Source organism: Trachurus japonicus, chromosome 13 (assembly GCF_045865225.1).
Source record: "Trachurus japonicus isolate A0001 chromosome 13, Traja_1.0".
NCBI lineage: Eukaryota > Metazoa > Chordata > Actinopteri > Carangiformes > Carangidae > Trachurus > Trachurus japonicus.
Window position 1 is genome coordinate 37,796,662 of NC_140919.1, and position 21,822 is coordinate 37,818,483.

The 21,822-nt window shown below is 42.5% G+C and overlaps 1 protein-coding gene across 1 annotated transcript in view; it reads right to left on the reverse strand.

Moving 5' to 3' along the window:
- The window catches only part of ppp1r37 (protein phosphatase 1, regulatory subunit 37), a 41,808-nt gene extending 20,944 nt beyond the window's left edge, over positions 1–20,864 (reverse strand). The window contains exons 1-2 of the mRNA XM_085796430.1: positions 19,010–20,864; positions 3,103–3,200 (exon numbers count right to left, since the gene is read on the reverse strand). Coding sequence (XP_085652556.1) covers positions 3,103–3,200; positions 19,010–19,763 — 852 coding nt within the window. The 5' untranslated portion in view covers positions 19,764–20,864. The remainder of the gene's footprint in view (positions 1–3,102; positions 3,201–19,009) is intronic.
- Between the last annotated feature and the right edge of the window lie 958 nt (positions 20,865–21,822).

Consider the following 21,822-nt stretch of genomic DNA (forward strand, 5'->3'; position numbering starts at 1 on the left):
CTGTCTAGAAATATATAAGAAGCCATACTATTTTCTGCTTCTACATTCCCAGTAGAATGAGGCCGACCAGCAGCGTTTAAGACAAGCATGCTTCTACATATTCACACTCGTACCCTAGTTGCATGCAAGACATTGCATAATAGGGAAACCACTTGTCCCTGGGGAAGCTACAGCAGCAATGTGACACAAGGCTACCAAGTGTCCAGGTTTTAAGACCCTTATGGGAGTTACTGCAGAGCAGACATTCACCATGGAGCTGCTAAATAGCGACCCTTATAAACACACAGACACACAAACAAATGGCCAGAAATGTACATAATCTGTAGGGCCCCTGGCAGGCCTCCATGCGTGCAGCGCAGTTCAACTTAATAAAGAAAGCATTTAGAGTGAAAGAGGGAGGAAAAAAAATTGGTTGAGCTCCTCTTGCTAACTCCCCTCTCACTGGCCAGCCCGTTGGTCTGACTGGCTTGTTTATTTGGCTGGTTACTGCAAGGATGACTAAGCAGAAATGAGAGGGGGATGTAGTGGACCAAAAGACTCCAGTGGAAAAGTGAGGGATGGAGCCAGGCCAGACATGAGCAACCATGAGTTATAGCATCAAAAAAAAAGAGAGAAAAAGATGAGGGAGCGAAGGGAGGTTGAAGGTGAGACAACTCTGAGATGACCACAGGTCTCAGGTCAGCCAGCTCCCAGTGGAGATGTACCAAAGCACCGAGTGAGCTTAGCACAGCGATGTGTATTTCCACAAGTAGCTGACATATTAACAGAACTCCTCTCTATCAGCTGACCAGGCGTGTGGGGATCACAGATGTGTTTCCAGCTGGGGCTCGCCCTCCTTCGACAGACTCACTCCCACACAGAGACACACCTGCAGGTACCAATGTGCACAGCTCCAGCAGAGAGGCCCAGACAGGGGGTTTTATGAGTGTGTGTGTGTGTGTGTGTGTGTGTGTGTGTGTGCTGTGGCGACAGTGTGGCAGAACAAACAAGGGAGAAGTGCTAATGTCCCTGCCGCAAAGGCTAGCACTAGTCAGCTCCTCCGTCCTGTCGGCATCACTAGAGTGTGATCATTTTGGGGACAGGACATCCATACTCAAATACAAGGAAAGAGAAACGCACCCATGTGTTTGCATACACACAGTTTTGAATTATCAGATTTATCAGATCCTGCATTAAAATTTCCAGTAACAGCTCCAGTCTGTCTGTCCCTACCAAGGGGGCAGTTGTCGGTCTGAGGAGTGAAGCTCACTTCCGCGTTCAAAAAACTGCAATCCCCTCGAATTCCTCTGGGGGCTGGTGTCAGAAGGGAGTATTCCCCATAGAGCCCCATGTTAAAATCGCCGACTTTACATCCTCAGTAAACATGTTAAAAGCCTGGTGTCAGAACGTTTTTTCGTCTCAATCGATAGTTTCTACCCCCGCACACACTCTGAGGGGGGTGAATTTTTTTTTAACTCTACCGTTTTACTGTTATTAGGTTAAAACTCTGACCAATTAGGGCGCGGAAACGTTGAGTGACAGGTCCGAGCAGCTCCGTGGACAGGCTGCTTCGAGGCCAGTGGGCGGGTTCTCGGCCGGCCAATCCAACATGGCGCTGTTCAGGCCGCCATATTTGAGTCACAAAAACGACTCCCCAAAACCAATGGGTGACGTCACGGACGCTACGTCCATTCTTTTTACAGTCTATGGTCCCTACACAAAAGAGAGCTCTTGTTTTTTTCACACCATCATTTGTTTTGACGCATTAAGAAGCATATCGCTTTAATGTGTACTGATAACTTCATGATAACGCTAATGGGCCTCTTTACTCCAGCATCAGGTATCCATTATCATGGGTGATAAGTGGACAGAAGTTTTTGTTTGCTAAAGAAAGTTTGGTTTTCTGCCTGTTCATTTATATTTTGTCTCCCCTCTCCCCTCTGTGATACAAACACATCCCACATTTTGTAGAAACAACACCTACACACACAAGGAAACATTTGAGTGTGTTAACAAATCGCAAAACAGATCAGGCATGTGCACCAATTCACATTCAAAAGGCACGAGGCTGGCAGAAATATAAAAACAAACAGCCCCCAGGCTTCCCTCGCTGGATTTGAAGAACTGCTTATACAGAGGGATTATAGGACACATGACTGTGCTGGCTAACCCACAGGAGAAAGCTGGAAAAAAAAGAAAAAGAAAGAAAGACATGAAACAACCCGTCTGCCTGCTGGGAGTCACAACCCTCGCTGAAAAAGGCCAAACTTCACTGGAAGACTCTGCTGCTTCATGCAACGGTGCGTCGTGTCTCTTCCTGCCCTCAAACCACATTTACTGGCTTTTGAAGTGTTTTTCATCGCCAGAAGAAAAGGGTTGGGATGTAATTCTTGGAACTGTATTTTGTCCAACCTCACGAACAGGAACCGTTGCACTTTTGGGTGGAGCTACAGGGACTTCCTAACTGTTGCTGGTCCAGCTCCCGGCTCAGAGCGGCCCACAGGATGGCTGTCTGCTGCCATACATCTTGTATCTATGTGATGCTTTGAGGCCAAATAAATACTAGATGTCAAAGCTGATTGTTTTTGTTAATATTCACAATATCTATTGTCCATCGGTTGGTCTATGAAATGGCAGAAAAATGCCCATGAATTCCCTTGACACCAACACATAAGATAGAAAATCATCAAATACTTAGATTATGGGAAGTGCAACCTGTCAAGTAATGTAATTTTGATAAATACTGCTAAAAATGATTACTCTGTTAACCGTTTGTCCCCATTCAAAATATCTAGTCTGATCTAGGTGAAAGAGCAAATGATTTTAGGGAGTAATCTCGTCAGGAATCATTTCCCTCTGGCTGCACTTGTTTTCCTGGGATATCTGCGGTGTCCTGATGAACCCTAAGCCTTCAGAAAGCAGCTGTGAGCAGCTTCATGTAATGACAAGGTCTGCGGTAAAGGGCGACCAGGCGCATCAAACTGAAGAGCAAAAGGAGGGAAAAAAATCTTTTGAGATGGCAGAGGTGATGGTTTTCAACTCTCTCTCTCAACGAGAGGTGGCTGCAAGGATGTTTGTAACATTGGGCTGGCTGTGTTAGGTGTGTGTAAGGTTGGGCCTTACCTGTATCTGTTTGAGCACTTTGGGTATAGGTTTACAGTTGAGTTTCTGACAGGCCTGTTTGTAGGAAGAGAGGATCTCCTCCACCGTCACATTCTGAGCTGTAAAACACAAGATCAAACAGGTTAGGACTGCTTTTAATGCTTTGTTTCTTGACCCTCTCTAGGAGGTAAACAAACACACACACACAAACTCTCCACATCCTTCTGCTGCTTTAATACTGTCTCACAATTGTTGGCACTCTGTTCATACATTTACATCCATCTTTATTTCAAAATAACCCAACCACAAAGCTCACACACACATTAGAGTTAGTAATCCTATGTGCTAAAGTTTAAATGCAGATCACAAGCATCATTTTAAATGTCTGGACAGTTTAAAAATGGGCCTCAAGTTCATACAAAAAGCTGATCTATCAGTAGGTAAACTGATGCCTATTTATTCTGTGGGCTGTGCAGTTCACTTGCAGGTCACTTGCTTATGAAGCCGTGGTGCCAGTGACACTGGTGCATCAAAGCACAACAGCGGTTCTGACAGCCGCCATTTGCAAAGCAAAAGAGACAAAACATCTGAGGTGGTCTGGGCTTTACAGAGCAAAACCTCTCAACCATGGCTGAATATGCCCTGATGCCGATGATCCTACAGTTCAGCTCAGTAAATTATCAAAATAATGAAGTCTAGGGGCTGGAACACTTGGAAAACAGTTTTCTTTTTGTACAACCTTGTGTGTCCGCCTTGGGGAGCACTCTCCTGACAGAGAGGATCAGAAATCGTAACCCCTTTAAGGGCTCCCCTACTTAAATCAGCAAAAAGGAGGTATTGTTCTCAGTGTGTGTGCGCGGGTCAGCCGCTGCTGCCATCCCAGACTGTTGCAGGGGCTAACTCCAGTCAGGTGACTAGGCAACATTCAAACCCACTGTTCTGGCTGAGAGAGACGCTGCTGAGAGATGAAGTGAGGCACTCAGGCAGAGAGAAAATAATGACAGAAACATCGACGAGAAAAGAAAACAGTGCATGTATGGAGGGACTCAAAGGTCAGGACATGAGATTACATAGATGCAAATGAGATGATATGCGCTCTTAGATACACTTAAAGTAAGTAGGGTATGCTGTTACAGGGCTCGGGCCTATGCATCCACAGCGCTCACACTGCTGCACTAACACATGGTGCGAGTGTGTATCTCACTTTGTGTTGCAGTCAGCATTTTGATTTCCCTCACCAAAGTGAAGAATTGTCCACTTCAGCTCTGTCTCTCCACTCCCCTTTCAGTTTAACTCCCATTCTCAAGTTCACAACCCAACCACCTGTACAATGTAGCAACAGACCAGACCTGCCAGTGTTACTAATGTAATGTAAAATGAATAATTAAACCTTTGTCTTTCTTTACAAATGGCTCCAGGGTTGCCTTGCCTCAGAGGTAAACATGTACTGCACAGAGAGAAGCCGTCACGTGACATAAACCTACTAATGACCCTGAGATACAGCCAGGTCTGCTGGCCTGGAGTGGAGCAGGATTGGTTGATTGCATCTGTACGGCAACTACATTTGTCCAAGGTCAGAATGAATAACCTGCTGTTGGGACAAAGAGGCACTTCAAAACCTGCATGAGCAGCCACGCATGTCTGACCGACTGCGTTATTTACCATCTCAATGAGACTGAATCAGACTGAAATGACTACTAGAGAGAGACCAGCACTGTGGTACAGTCTGAGGTAATGGGGTGTGTGCGAGTGTGTGTGTGTGTGTAAAACTAAATGAGAGAGTGAGTCAGTGCCACATGATTACAATGATAGTGGCCACAACACATCTTTCACTTGTTTTCGTGCCCACACCAAACAGTAGCAGTAACCGCTCTGGTCTTTGATCCTGCAACAGGTCCCTGGTACATGTATACTGTATGTACTCACACACACACACACGGCACTGTAGCCCGAACAACTATGAATCTTTGGTGCAGCAACAACACGGATGAAAAACCTCTTTAAACCAGCAAATACATACTATTATTATTATTATTTTTGTTTTTACCAAGCTAGAGGTGACTTTCCAGCACATGTGTCTAACACATTTCTTCATAGTAATTACTGCTGTGCTATTTAAAACCAACAAACACGCACGACAAAAAAGAGAACTGATTCCATGTTAGTATGATGAGTCTCTCATTATCTCAAACTCTTTACATAAATCAAAGAAATGTTCCAACTAGATATAAACTCCTGCTGGGTTATGGTGGAGACCGTCTTCGGGGGGTGGGGGTGGGTCTATGGCGGATAAAGTATCTGTAAAAGACGGGTTCTTTGTATGAATTGCACTGTATGTCCTTGCTTTCAACATGTTCTTGTGACTTTGCCTCAAGAGGTTTACACATGAGATGTCCAAACACTTGTACCACAATGAAGAACCAACTTTGTGATGCAGCTCAAGACAAAGTAACAAGACCCCAGAGCTGACAATTAATCCTTTAGTTGATTAAAAAAAAAAAGAAAGAAAGAAAATCTGAGAAATGTTTTGACAATTGAGTCATTAATAATGGTAAAATATAAAACACTGAATGTTTGATTGTTTGCAAAAGCAACAACTTTATGTTTATTTTACAATACTAAATTAAATGTTTCTTGTTGGACAAAAAAATGGCAATTGATGATGCAACCCTGCTCAGGGATATTAATGTGGACATTTTCCAATGTTCTCTAATGTTTAAAATTAATTTGTTAATAAAGAAAGAAAATAACTGTTAGCTGCAGCACGAGAAGGCTGACATATGAATGAATGAATGACTTAATGTTTATTTTGAACATTATTAAAATAAAATCATGCAAAATAACAATGTGATAAATAAAAAGAATTCAAAATGTTTCAAAAAGGAGTAGGATGAAGCACAAGCTTATCCGGTCCTGTCCCTATTCTCTTTAATTCAGTTCTCTGTGATTCCCTTACAAAATGATATAGTACTATCAGTACTATCAACCATATTATCCTTTATACTCAACACCTCTTGGCTCATTGTGCAGACATTTAAGAGGCAGAAAAGCAGGAACAAGGACTGAAGGTGAGGCTCTCCATCACTCATGCAACTTCAGGGTTTTCACTGGCATCAAACACTATTCAACAATTTCTACTGATTTCCTGGAAATAAGGTACCATTCTTAACCAGGACATTTTGCCAGGATTAGTTCTTGTTTTTATTTGACCTAATTAGACCTGATTTACGTATGCGATTTACCTACAAAACATCTCTGTGAACTTAACCTAAATGCCTCCCCTTTTCAGTATGTAAGAGGGCAATCTTGTAAAACTGTAGAGAACAGTGTGTGCGTTCCAGTGAACACTGTGTCCTTGGAAAAGTGTTATTGTGCAGAGTCGCTGTGAAGCAAGTGTGTGTGTGTGTGTGTGTGTAAACACTTCCTGAGGGACAGTGGGGTTTTGGGGGCGGGGTGTCCCATGCTTACTACACAGTTTTTTCCCACATAGTTTATTAATTCTAAAAAGAAATGGAGGTGTGCAAGGTGGACAGAGAATACGACATGATAGGCTCATTTGTTTGAATGAAAAATAATCCATCACTATACTCAAAACAAAGAAAATACTGTATGGACGATTAGGCTAAACAAACCAAAAAAAAGTAAGAATGTCAAAGCAGGAAATGATGAAAGAGAGACAAAAAACAGAAACCAGCATAAACCAGCCGCCACAGAGTGAAATGTTCGGTGTCAAGTGAGAGATGTGATCTTCAGGGCTGCAGGATCATTAAGAGCTGAGCTACAGCTGTTGCCCGCATTTGTGCTCACGCTGTCCTTGTTTTATTGCACTCCCTCCAGTGCTGCTGGTACATGTATGGAGGGAGTGGTGGTGAGGAGGTGAGGTCCGCAGAAGGGGAGAGAGGGAGGGAGGGAGAGAGGGAGGACCGCTGCTCCAAACAACATGTTGGAAAACCAGGTTACGAGGAAGCAGAGAGCTGATGATGAAATGAATATCACTAAATCTACCTCTTTTGACAGTCAGCTACCGATACGACTGGATCACTGCCGAACAGTTTAGGTGCGTTTGACTACAGTCATAAATAAGACATGAGACATGAGCAGTAGTTCATTAATATTATTTCATAGACATAGTTAAGCTGGCAGGTGATCATTCTCCTTAGTTGCACTGCACCATCCCTTCAATCGACAGAACCAGCTCTTCATGTCGCGCTGATGACAAACAAAGAGGAGAAAGGGCAGGTCCGCTGCTTTGAAAACACCTTGGACTGAGATCTGAGATTGCAGGTGTGGAGGGACGGGGTGACGAGACAAGAGATAAAGGAGTGGAGGGAACATCCATCTCTGCTGTGACTCACTGAATCTGCTTAATGACACAAACAAGCAGCACACGCCTTTTCTCCCTGTTATTGTTGTTGGCCGCAGTCCACTGCCCATCCAGTGAATTACGCTGAACGATATCAAAACGGCAACTCTTTGCCTTTCTAACCCCTCATCCACTTCCCCTCATGATTCTGATGGAGTTAAAGGTCAATAAGGAAATCAATACAATCAAATCTGAGATGGGTCTCCGTATGGCAACATATCTGGTAATCAGTTCAGTGTGATTAAATTTGCTGCGGTATGCTCCAGTCCCATGCAGCATAAATAAACCCAGTGTATAACCAAACCAGATTTAATGTTACTAAATTCTTCTCTAAACTGTGTCTGTTTCAACTCGACTCTAACAACTTCTGGCTCTGTTGCACCGGTGCAACATTGCAAAGCCAGTTGGATTGATATCTTGGGGCGAGGGAAAAATTACAAGCACCGAGGGAGGTGTACCTGCCATATATAATAAATCAATTAGTTAAGGACTGAGCAACTTGCAGAGCTGCAACAAGTACAGACACATATGATCAGATAAGAAAGGTGCTTTAAGTATGTCACAAGCACCTAAGGAAAGCATTTTTTGATGTGAAGATACAGTTTGTCTTTGAGCTATAAAGAACAGGGTGAGGTTAAGGTTTCCAGTAAAAAGTTAACACATCATTTTACTGCAACAATAGCAGTTACACAGTAGAGCAGTAACTTCTAATAATGAGACACCTGAGGTTACAGTCAGTGAACGCTAACCACACTGCTTCTGACATAATTACACTGCACACAGTGAATCAGTGCAAATAATTGACCAAAATGCTGCTCCGCTTGAGATGACATCATCCAGGTCAGAGGTCAGTAGGTCAACCTACAGACCCCTGATGTTGATAACAGCTAACCCCGGACTCAGAGGGGAATAGCACTAGCATAACAAAATATTGGTGAAATGAACGAGTTTCCTGGCAGATAATGTGTAATTTAGAGGCTGCATTGCGCTACCCTGTAGACTCGCATTATATGGATATACACGGCTCTCGGCTGGATCTAATTTCATCAGAAGGACTCGTAATGACACCAAAGTTATCTGGTGAGTAAATGATCATATTTTATGCTAGAAATAAGGTCCAGATTGTAAAGAACGGAAATTCCCCTCTAAGGAAAGTAAAGAAGTGTAAACCAATACTGTAAACAAGTTCTAGTTGTTCATTTTCAATTACTCTCAATAATAATTCTAAGTGCTGCAGGTTCCTTACATGAACTTGTCGAATAAGTGCAGCACTGTGTTGTTGCTAAAAAGCCTCCTATTGCACAAGTGCAACAACTGATTAAAAATGTTGGTGTGATTATCAAATGCAGCAGCTAAAAATAAAAGACTTCTCTCCTTTGTAGATGAACAACACCATACCACTGTTGCAGTCAAAGCCTCTACCACCACCCACAAAAGGTCAGAGCAGATCGACCCAAGGCGCCCACCGTGTGAGCGTGGGCTCTAGCACCACAATCAGTTTGTGTCAGTCTTACTGGGACAGATTGGTACACTGGTGTAAAGCCTCATCATCTCCATGACAGGCCACTGTATCAGATATCAAGTCAAACATTTTAATTGATGTCATATTGTTTCCACGTGAGGCGAGAGGCTACTTGTTGTGTGATTCAGCATATTTGCTGATGTAAGAGATCAATTAACATGCTAGGGAAATTGTATTGCGTTTCAATGGCTTGGTGAGATCATGGTATAATGGAAGTAGGACTGAGAGGATTGTGATTTAATTGGTTTGTGAAGCTCTGCCCATTTCTTTCCCCACCTATCCACACCTGGCCAACTGCTGCAGAGACAGCACAACCATTTGATTGTTACCTCTGGAAAATTACTAAATAAAGTGGCCAACACTGACATCTCCCTTGCTATGAACGTATGAAAACAGCTTTCCATTGTTCTCAGGCTTTTTGAAAAATATCTACAAAGAACATGTAAGGGCCCCTAACTATTTTCTTAGGAATCTTTTTCAAAAGCACTTGATGTTGAAGCCAAACCTTCAGGGACTGTATACACATGATTTTTTTTATTTTTCAAGGTGCTGAAAAAGAAGAAGATAGCACCTCACCCAGCGGCTGGTGTCATAAGGTGCTGACAAGATGTAGACAGCAATAATAATGAGCACAAGATCACCTTCTGCCAGCCTTCGTCCCTTTGCACACCAGAGATGTTGTTTACAGCATTGTACAGAGTAAGGCTATCTGAATCATCCTTTAAAAAGGCATTCAAGCTAAGTGTGGCCCAATTTCTCTACTGTTTATCCTCGTCAGCCTTGACATCTTTGCATCTTCATTACTCACTCACTCTTCGTTGTCTAGCTGACAAGAAACAAAGTGCAAACAGGCAGTCTGCAGGTGCTGCCTCCCCCCAATCAGCCCAACAACAAGGAGGAAACAAGCAAAGATAAATGTTTGCATGTGTGCAGACAAAGTGGCATCTATATTTGCCAGAGACAGACATACGACGGAGAGGCCTGGCACGAAGAGAGGATTAAATTTCACTGAAAAGGTTTGAGTTTCATAATGTGCCGAATTTATTGTGTTTGACTAGTCTGCACACACTGGTTTCACTAGTTAAGAGTGGTACAGCATGACCTGGATGTCAAAAGCTTAAGAAAAACTTTGGCAGAGATTGGGAATGTGGTGAAGACTGTACCAGTCTCAGAGAAGCTGCTGTAGATAAACACCTGACCTACCATCTGTACACATCTGGAACTACACAGAGAGCTGGGGCTTCAAAAATCTAAGGTTACATAACAACACACCGACTGCACTTTTCCAACTACAGCCCTTTCTTTTAGAGAGTTTGTTGGCTTGATGACACCGAAGACACCGACAATAAGGTAGGCACCTTGTACTTGGACATGTCCTTTGTAGCAGCTATAACAAATAACCAACCAACCTAAAACACTAAAACACCTAAAACCTATATCCTCTTGAAAGACTGGCCTGCTAACAGGGGGGAAATGCTTCCATAATAGTACAAGGCCTCTTCAAAGTCACCTTGACTGATCATTTAGACATTTTTTGTTAAGCTAAAGTCCCTGTGAAACCAGTGTTGACAGGTTACACGATTTGAGCAGGAATTATTCCCAACCAGATTTTAAAAAGAGGTGCTCTTAGACTGGGTATAGAGCACTTGACTTTACTAACACATTGAGTCCAGGTGTCCAACTAATATTTTTATGTCATCTTGACAAGTGATTTCCTGCGCCGCTGACTGAAAGCTGCCACATCTGAAAATGGTTTGCACTGTCAGATAGATATTGTGCCTGTGTGGATCTTTTTGTTATCAGGTGAAAATCTGGCATATACAAAATGTCAGAAAATGTCACAATGATGTCCCATTATTAGATCAATTAGTAACGTTTTACCATAGAAGGCTTCAATGCACTGGAAAGCCCTTTTCAGATAGAACGCAGTGTTTTCCTGTGCACGAGCTGTGCCCAAGTTGAGTCTGATATTCAGCAATGCGCAAGAGCAGCATGCGCTCTGCTCTGCACGGACCAAGAGTGTGCCTGCATCGTGCAACACGTACACAATGAACTGGGAGCTGTGCACACAGCCTGCACACACCACATCTGAAAACGACTTTAGATAATTAAGAACATTCAGCACAAAAACCTAGAAAACAGTCCTACAGCTAAGACACTATGAGCTACATTTGTTAATGCACCAACAGACATGGGTGTTTCAGTGTGTGCAGGGTGAATGAAGCTTTTGCTAAATGATGACCTGAGGCAGTCCAGTGACTGGGGATGGGATGGTAGCAGATCTATAAATCCTTCAAAACGCACTGTGATCTGTAGGCAAATGCATAGAATATCAGATTATTATAAAAGGAAGATTTTATTTGTCACTGCAGATTAACATCCCTATAATTTTAGGAGTAGGTTCGTTATTGGTGCAAGCTATTTTTAGAACGGCGGAGCAGAGCCGTGAGCTGCTCAGAGCTACGCTACGGAGGCTAATATGATTTCTTGGTTTCCCTCATCAAACTCATCAAATACACAATCCAACAACCCCAAAACGCTCCGGTGGACAAGTTGTGACCTGCACATTCACCACGCTGTGAGATAATAACAGAACGTTATGATACGGAGTTGTTTTCCAGGCAAATGCAGAGACTGCTTGCTGAAAAACTTTTTCTGAGATGAAATATTCTTAATATGGATCAAGATACTTCATAGCTGTTGTCGTTAACCTGTGGACAAAGATCTCTGCATAGACAAGATGACCGCATTTGTTTTTACAAGAAGCTGCATTTTCAGAGTTTGGTGGCTTGGAGTGGGCAATCACTGAAAACATGGAATCACTCATATTGGTGACAACAGTCCCAGATGAAATAACAGGCCAAGCCTTTAGGCAGACTTCCAGAGATGGGTGAAGGCATGCTGGGGCTGGAACACAGAAGTGCTACCAGCTCCTACTTAACATGCAAGTGCCAGTGTTCGAAATAGCCCCCCTCTCCCTCTCTGCAGTCCCGTTCCCTGCCATTTCACACTGCTGTGCTGTGGGTGGTGACAGCGTCGTCATTCACACATGACAGCTGCCTGGTCAGAGGTGGGGCAGGGTGCCACGGTCTGTGGCACTGCTGCTGTGTGCTTCTGCCAGTCTGTGTGACAAGACGGGACAGTATGTAAACACACTGAGGAGATAAAAGCCTGAGCCTTCAGCTCTGAAAGAGATAAGCACAACATTTAAACTGCCACCTGAACCTATATGCATAACCTACATCCTACAGTACAGGCTGCACAACACAGGTCTGAATGGGGGAAAGGATCAAAAGAAAACTAAGAGGTTCCGATCTGTGCTGTGCAAGGCAATCTCCTCCTTCTCAAACTAAGTGCGTTTGGTTTCTAATAGTGTGGCGGCTGAAATGACAAGAACTTGTAGGGAGCGCGATGCAAAAACTGTAGTAAAAAGTAAAAGTAACAGTAGCTGCATCCAGATCAGCACATACTGTATGTCCAGATACTGAAGGAATCTAATAAAAGGTATTAGGTTATTGCATGTGTAAATAAAACAAATTTTACTTGATGTTTTCGTATGTTCTTGTTCTGCTTCCTGTCTACTAAATTATTATTCAATTACTATTGTACTGTAATAATTATTCAAATGAATGTGTTCACATGCACAGCCAATGAAGATGATTCTCTCAAAACACAGAGTTGTAATCATGATAGAAGTGTCACATAGGGATGCTGCTGCAAAGAAGCTAAAAATTCTTAAACATGGCTGCTTCATACTAGGGCTGTACAGATCATAAAGTGTAAAATGCAATAGCAGAACTGCAGTAACTAAATAAAAAACTAAAGTAAAAAAAAAAAAAATATATATATATACAGTATATATATATTTTTTTGTTTTGCAAGAGCTGCAATTTCTTTTTGATGAAGGCCCTCTAAGATAACATATTTACAAGAATAGAAAGATTGGATGGACAACCCCATAAGACACTGCCTCAGGCCACTGCTGCCGTCGGCAACAAAGCACAAGAAAACCTCCAGGCTTCCAACAAAACACACAAACTACACAACACCAGTCGTCAAATTTCACATCACTGCACAAATGGCATACAGTAGCCCTCGGCCCTCCAGTTTACTAGGTTTATTTACACATTACAGCAGACACAGCAACAATAACTTGACGGTATATAATATCACAACATGTCTATGTTCCCTCCATTCCTTTAGCAGTGTAAGACATTATAACTGGGCATCAACAACAGGCTTTCTCTTGGCATGATGACAGGATGATAAAAAAAAAAAACAGAGCAGCCATTTTAAATGATGATCTCCCACATGAAAAAAAAGGCCTGCGTCTGTGGGAGAGAAAACTGCCAGACCAGATGGAGAGTGACATTATGAGCTAACAACAGTTGTATGCTCTATTTTTAAGTGAGGGGGCATTTTGTGTGGTGTGTACAGAGTGTAGGTACTATTTGTCACGTCACGTCCAACCACGACAGGAGTGATAATAGCAGGTATGGGAGGGGGAGAGCAGGCACGTCCTGTTTGACGAGGACAGAGAGTCCCTCGCAGACATGGGATGAGAAATCTCCCCAGACAAAAGCTGGTGCATTTTCATCTGATGTGTTCTCCGTGTTATTATCATCGCTCTGCTTTGCTGGTAAAAATGATCAGTGCACTACAGTGCAGACAGACAAAAGGTCAAAGGGCATGTATCATCACACAACAGGTGCACACTCAAATTTGCAAGACAAAGGCGCATGTGTCACGCAGACAGGCAAAAATGCATTATAGATGAATGTACAAACCAGAGTGAGCGCAGAGAGCTGATATTATCAGCAGGTATTATTATCGTACCAGATATATGGCACCAGAGTGTGTGGCTGACCAGAAGAAAAAATCCTGCCCGATAAAACACACACACACAAAAAAAAACTATTTATAAACAGTGTCATCGCCACATAGTTTATCTAGCAGTCTCCAGTGTTTACAATACTTTGCAACACCTGAGTCAGCAGAGCAGCTGTTTAACAGCTGAGCAGATGCTGGTACCATGTCAGTCAAGTTTTACTTGGTTGAAATGCCAAGTTCTAATCTCAAGATAAGGCAATCAGTCAATTAATCAAAAAAACATTCATTCTGTAACTAATAATTGATTATAATTTCAGTCATTTTTCAAGCAAAACATTTGCCTGTTTGGTCCTCTCCTGAGTAACGTCTTTTATACCATTTAAAATGTAATACCCCTTGGTTTTAAGGCAGTCGGACACAACAGGATATCCGTAGATGTCGCCTTGGACTCTGGTTATTTTCTGACATTTTTGGACAAGACTACGTGATTAATTTACAAAGTAATCTATAGATGAATGAACAATGAACAAGTACACACACTGTTAGAGAGTTGCTGTTCTGGTGAGCGCACACTTTGAGGATATTGAAGTCAGTAACTCAAAATCAAGGATAGCTTCCATAACTTACTACCTCTGCAACTAAACTTTCAGGTAATTCTAAGAAACCATGAAAGGTAAAAATCAGAAGCCATAACAAGTATGATGAATAAAACTGACAAGAAATGAGGAAGACTCCCAAGAGTGTAAAATGGTCCATACATTTACTTCCATTACACTCTAATTTATCTGTGACGTTTAGAATCATATTGTTTTTAATGAGACAAAAAAAGATCTGTACACACCTTAAACACAAAGCACACCGAAATCATTAATATTCTAAAAGTAAAAGACAGGACTCTCAGAAGATATAAAACAATGTCACCACTCATGGTGGATTTATCAAATGTGATATGTCTTAGTCAGATGACCTATTAAGAAGGCCTATTTTAGTTTTACTCTGCTGGCCTGATTGACCCCCCCCAAATCCCGTCCTGGACCGCCTCTAGTGCAAACTGAACTAACTCCTACATTTACAAAGCCTTTGTCCATTCTCTACGCTGAAAGCTTTGCTTATCAGTTGGTGACTTGGTCCACAGCCATAACACATAACATTTCATGGGTCACAGAGCCTCTAATAACCTGGTGCCAAGTGGGCCTTGGGTCTGATGACACAAGACAGAGCTGCACGTAGGCCAAAGAGCACAGTTGTTTGCTGGATACACATTGATTAATGTGAAGGAACACTAATGAAACTTTAATACCCAGTTATTCTGGATTGCTTCTGTGAAAAACTATTTTGCTTTATGACATAACAAAATCAATCTGGTCCGATGAAAAAAATTAATTCACCTAGCGAAGTTTGCTTGCAGTGAGCCGGTGCTTGTGTAAAGACATGCTTTGAGGGTTTAAGCTCAAACTGCACCTACGTAGAGTGAATTGGTAAGCCAGGGGGAAGAAACAAGGGAGGAGGGGAAGCTAGGCAGCATGCTGGGAAGTTCAGGAATCTCAGGATATGATGTAGTATTTGCCCAGGCTCAGAGGGAGAGAACAAACGTCCCTCAAGTCTAGACTGGGAGAGGGGTAAGAAAAAAGGAAAGAGCTCAGGAATGATATTATCTAAGAGCAAAATGACATTCAAGCATTTTACCCTCATGCTGCTCAAGAGTACACTGCCAAAAGCAGGCTCTTGAGTAAAGCATTACAAAAAAGAACTGCAGCTGCTCTGTATTTCTTTCTTTTTTTGGTTAATTCTAGCCTCACACATTGCTGTAAGCTAATACCGCAAAACCGGACAAAGTCAATTCTGGCAAAAAGAGAGTGCCAAGGTAGAAATAGGAATATGACACCACAGCTAGCTAGGTACTATTGTCGTCGTGGCTCTGTTCCCTCCTGCCACACAGGTATTTATTCTGAATGACAGCTTCCTTGGGTTTATTAAGTTCAATCCTGTTCAGAAGGTAATGAAGCTCCTAAACCAGATGCATGTTGCTTCATTAACACTCTATCAAAACAATATCTGTCTTACATCTTCTTCCCTCTGCTCCGACAGCGGTGACTCTGTTGGACATGCATGAAGCTCAAGGCTCTGGGAGCTCAGACCCTCTCCACTGTTTTGTTTCTGACAGGTGACATGAAACAGGGACCCGGAGAACCTGACACTAGATCTGCAGATAAAGGGTTTGGATGGATGCTGGATCTTTTGTGGGACAGTGCTGCTCACTTCTAAAGAAGAACAAGGAGCCTCAGGGCGGAGATTCAGATACATTTCATTTCCTGGACTTTGACTCAGAGGCACACACGGCACGCACACATTCAGATAGCCTGTTCCAAGTGGCAACATGTCCTAAAGACAGATCGGAAGAAACAGGATGCAGGAAAATATATCCAAGTGAATGTCAAAAGTTTAGGAAGTTCAAAATTAAGTGGAGTAATTTGACAAATTTTGAAAACGAAGCACTGAAAGCAATTTCCGAATGGAAAATAATTTGGACATAATGAATTTTAATATAATAATAATTATTTGACTTCATTAGCTGCAAAATTATGATATTCAATTATATATTATACATTTTTCCAGCTAATTAACAATTAATGTGTATGAGCTGTCAGGTAAATATCTTGTTATAGGTCCAGTTACAGCTGAAATCATTCACATCAATCAGTCACCTATTCAAACATATCATTAACTCAATCAGTTTAATAGAAAATACACTGTTTTGAATGGACCCATATAGATTGAGTCCTCAAAACATTAATGCTATGGGATTTTCAGGTATTTGTAGTTCTGTATGTAGTGTACTGAACTGAACAGCAGAATTCAGTGACTACTACTTTGGTGCTACACTGAGACACTCAATCTATTTTGGTGTTCAAATTATTGGATTTGTCCAACCCACTTAACCAAAATTGTTCTGATAAATTTAGCTCCGTGTTATCTCTGCGTATATTAAAAACAGAACGTTCTGTATCATGTGATTAACCTCACCGGCATCGACTGTCTGCGCACCTCTCTCTAAAAACTGCACAATCAGCTGGACCTTTGGAACTTAAATCAACTGTGTGATAAATGTGCAGTGATAAATAATCTCAACCCAAACCACAGCCACCGAGACATTTCACTGTTCCCAGCATTTGGACGTTTCATAAGGGCCCAGAACTCTTGGCTAACTGGGTTGGACTTTGCCCCTGTAGTGTGTGTGGCTCAAGATATTTCATGTCCAATTTACTATCAGAGTGGCTGCCTGGCATGTGGACTGTAAAGGTGCTGATAGTCTGGAAAGGCAGCAGGTTTCAGTGACAAGCACAGAGTGGAATGGATGATATAAACATGTAAATTATGTTTAGTGCGTTACAAAATGTGTTAGGATGAACGGTTGAAAACATACGTGTTTTTCTGACCAGCCACAGAGCTGTTAATAGAACAAATGATATTCAGCAGACAGGCAGTATCGGCCATGCATATTAATCTTGCTGCCTTCATGTGTCTTTCTACTGCCCTTCCCCCACCTGGACATTTTGCACCACTGACCCTTGCCTATAGCTCTGGCCTACATTTTTTTGGTTTGGGGAAAAACACAGGAGTCACTGGTTTCCCCTTCAAGCCACACAGGTCACACAGACACATAACATACTTTACATTCATACAAATCTGCCATTTTGCCATACTGCTGTCAGCTGTGTAACAGCTCCAGTTATAAGTTTAGATATGTAACTATGTTGCCTGCCGTCACAGTGCTGCGAGCAAACACCGGTTTTCACACTGTGACTGTAAGTTCTGTTTATTCAATGATGTCCATTGTCCACGCCAGCTGAAGGAGTGAGTGAGTCATAGTCAGATCACATACACGACTTCTCAGCTCCTCCAAAAAAACATGAAAATACTGTACACTGAAGGAGTGTAGCTCTACATAAGAAGAACTGGACAGTAAACCACCAATATTATTACAGGTAGTCCTGAATCGGCACTGGGGGCAAGAAAAGCAACTGAGGGGACTTTCCTACAATTTTCACTTCAGTCACTGCTGGTATATAATAATGTAGCCAAATCACATTGTTTTTCAGCAGGATAAACTGTCTTTTGTTGTACTGTGTCTCCGTCTACAAATGAGAGTCAAGTCAAATATAATCGGGTCGGGTACAAAAAAGGAAAATGTATGACAAAGCCAATCATGTACAGTATATAGTAACATTATATGTGTGATCTAATTTCTATTGTAAAATGAGGTGACATGTCAAGACCGAAATAAACTAAACTAAACATTAACTCTGACTGTATTCATGGCACTGGGATATTGGTCTGTACATTAATACTAATCTATATGCAAGATAAACTCCAAATGATTTTGTCATTTGATAAAGGACAAATGGTAACGTATACAACTGTATACATGTTCTCTCCTTATCTGTATCTGGTTCCCATTTAACAGACTAATGTTTTGCGTTGCTGTCAGTTTCATTTTTACCCTAATCTAATGAAACTGCTTGTAAACACCATGCTTATTATAAAATGGAGGCTTTGAAGATAAAAGAAAGTTCTGTCTAGACACAAGATTTGCTCCCTTGGATCAACAAAGTGAAGGCAGCGAAGGCATATCCTGCAAGAGTTTCCGTTACACGTGTTGTCACTGGACAAACAGGAACCTACTGTGGTAGGATGGCACACCTCGAGGAGTGGTGGGATCCACGCACGCACAACACTGCACACAGCACAGGTCAAGCACTATATTTAGATGTATAGGTGCATTTGGCCGTTGGGAGTAAAAATCCTCTAAGACTAGGCCATTATGTTATGTATTTGGTTATTTAAAGTAAGAGGACAAACTTCTGTTTGAAAAAGGGGTGGGGGCCCAGGTGCTGCCTGAGATCTGAAAAGACTGTAGAGTCATCTTGCAAACACTAAACAACAGTTCAACCAAAGACAGGCTCTCTGACTGCCTCACATTACACATACAATACCATTTTTCCCTAGACCACGGAGCATGACATGGCATATTTTAAACCCAGGCTGAACAGCGTGAAGAACTGATGCTGATGTTGTTTTAAGTCCTAGGAGAATGAATTTTGGCAAAGCATGTTGGACTGACATGTCCACACAGGCACAGCAGACTAGAGGGATTCATATATGAAAGTCCTTTACACATACAGACATGCAGAAACAAAACACGCAGCATTTACCATGTCTCCAGGGATCCTTTGGCTCCACCGCTCCAGAGACAATGTCCTCGTCGGAGGGAAATGTCACCCTTTTGCCACTTGGTTTCTGTCTGCTGTCCTCCTCCTCCACCGAGGGGTACAGTCCAGCCTGGTCCGGAGCAGCAGCCTCTGTGCTACTCGTCTGGCTTGCGTCCGACGGGCTTTCTGCCGTGCTGCCAGCCGGGACATCCTGAGATGTGCTCTCTGAGTCCACAGCATTGTCTGACAACGACCTGACGTTTGTTGATTCAGCCTCCAGCACCCCACTCTCATCCAGACTCAAATCCACACCCATGTCCATGTCCCCCCCACCGTCATCCCCTTTGACCAAAACAGGATCAGCGTCTTTATCTTCCTTCATTTTCTCCACATCGATATCAATATCGTTCTTGTGCTGCTCATCATTAGAAAAGATCAAGTCAGTGGGGTTCGCTATGAGAGGGGTGTCTTGGGCACTACTTTTTGTATTTCCGTTAACCTCATCGATTTCCAGTGTTTCTTGTACCTGGTGGTTATCCTGCTCGGCTGCCTGCAGGTTGTCAGTGAGCTGAGGCATCAGGTACGTTTCAGAGGCCTCTGTGGAAAGAGTATTTTGTTTTTCTGTGTTACTGTCTGTCATCAGTTCAGAGATCCTGGGGGTGACCCCTTCTGTGTTGTTTGTAGTGTTGTGATCATCATCCACGTTGCCTTTTGTCTTGACATTGCACAAATCTAGACGCTGCTCTTCGATATTCATGTTTTCATTTCCAGTGAAACTCAGTCTTTAACTGTGCCAGACAGCCTAGGTATTGGGTTAAACAGCAACTAGGAGCCAGTCTCTAGCCTCTCACGACAATATACGCGGATGTGCACCTATCCTGCTGGTCCTTGATCAACCAAATTATGTGCAAGTGCATTCAGAAAACTATATTTATACCTTGACTCGTTTGTTGTCGTGGGGGATATCTAAATTTCTGTTTTCACAGACCCCAAATCACAGGTCATTTGGGTGTAGATTTCACACAAATATCAATGCAAGAAATGTTATTCCTTCGGGAAATAGACCAGGCAACTTTGCTCAACTACCACTTAGGAAGGCAAACCAGCACTTAATAATAATAATAATGTCTGCCAACCGTGTCCTATCGCTCCGAGTGGGAACCGACTAAAGGCTCCCCGGTCGTCAGCACATCGCCGGCTGTATTTAAGAGGACCAGGGACAGTCAATTGAAACTGAACAAGTCACTCAGGGTGCCTCCATTACGCTAGCAAAGTGAGCTTACTGCCCGATGCCAAACCGATTCATTTGCATGAATTTGATAGAGCTAACGTTAGCTAGCTTGCTAAAGTTGTTGCCCAACAATGACATCCAGTCCGGTGCGCGGTCGCATGCCTGCTGCTGCTGCTTCTCCGAGTGAGCACGTCTGTTTCCCCTCGACAAAGTCCATGCTCCTGTGTCGAGAAAAATATAGATATGTTTTTTTCTTTTCCCCTCCGGTTGTCGGTGTTGTCTCACCCTCTGTCGCGCTGCAGCTCGGCTCTCATCACAGCCCTCGACCAGCGGCAGCCAGAAAAAAAACAGGCGTCACACTCCGAGCAATGGGCATGTTTCGGTGGCTAACGTCGGCGCTAGGGAACCGTACCGAGACCTGGACCTGCCGACACTAACAGCGCCAACTATAATAAGATTAAACTAAAGATATTCCGACCGGTTAGGCCCCGTGGGTCCCGTCTCTGTCCGGGAGTACACTGTTGAACCAGTTTTGATCCAGCAGCAGCAGCAGTGCCATTCGCTAGCTTGTTGAAGTCCAACAACTGTTTGTTGTTCACACGTCTTACGTCAGCACGTCGGTACCCACAGGGCTACGTTCAGCAGACGCACTGTTACAGATGGTTGCAAAAAAATACACATTGCATAAACAGGGCTTTTTTTTTCTTTTCTTTTTTTTGAAAAGGTAGGCCTATAGTATATAGCGATATTCAGGTTACATTATGCAATTAGGAAGGTAAACGTGTCTCTTACTTGAATCGTAAGAGACACTTCTCTAAAATGTACAATATGAGATTAAAAAAAATATTTTTAATTATACATTTTCAAATCACAGTGTAGCTAGTAAACAAAGTCAACACAGTTTCATGTCAGGTACTAGAGACAGACTGAGTGTCTACTGTCACAAAGTTTATGTAGTCCCAGACTGACACCACAGTCTTGAGATCAGGGCCTTGTGGGAGCCGGACCATCTGTTGCAGCGCTGGTTGTTCTTGTTGAAGATAGTTTTCTATGACTCTGGCTGTGTGAGATCATTTTCATCTTGCTGATTGAATTAAGGATCAATCCTGACAGTGCTGCATGATGGATAAGCATTTACATACAGTCCCTAACACTTCCCACAGTATAGCTACTGAATCCAATTCTCTCAACCTTCCTTGAATTTACTTTTGTCTTTGCATAACTATTACAGTAGCCTAACTGAAAGCGGTGATTGGCATCAAGAAATTCTGTAGGCTAATGTTGAAACATCACTGCAGAACATTTACAATTTTTGCAGCATTTTCATTATTTTCCCTCTCCAGGTGTGTCTGACCTCACAACAATGGTCAGACACACCTGGATTAATCAGTTTGTCCAATAATGTAAGACAGGAAATAAAAGAGCTGGCTTAAGTTCAGGAAGTAGTGGAGCTGTGCATAAAGTCCATTCTGTCAAGCTTCCTTGAATTTACTTTTGTCTTTGCATAACTAGCCTATTACAGTAACTGAAAGCATCAAGAAATTCTGTAATGTTGAAACATCACTATAGAACACTTACAATTTTG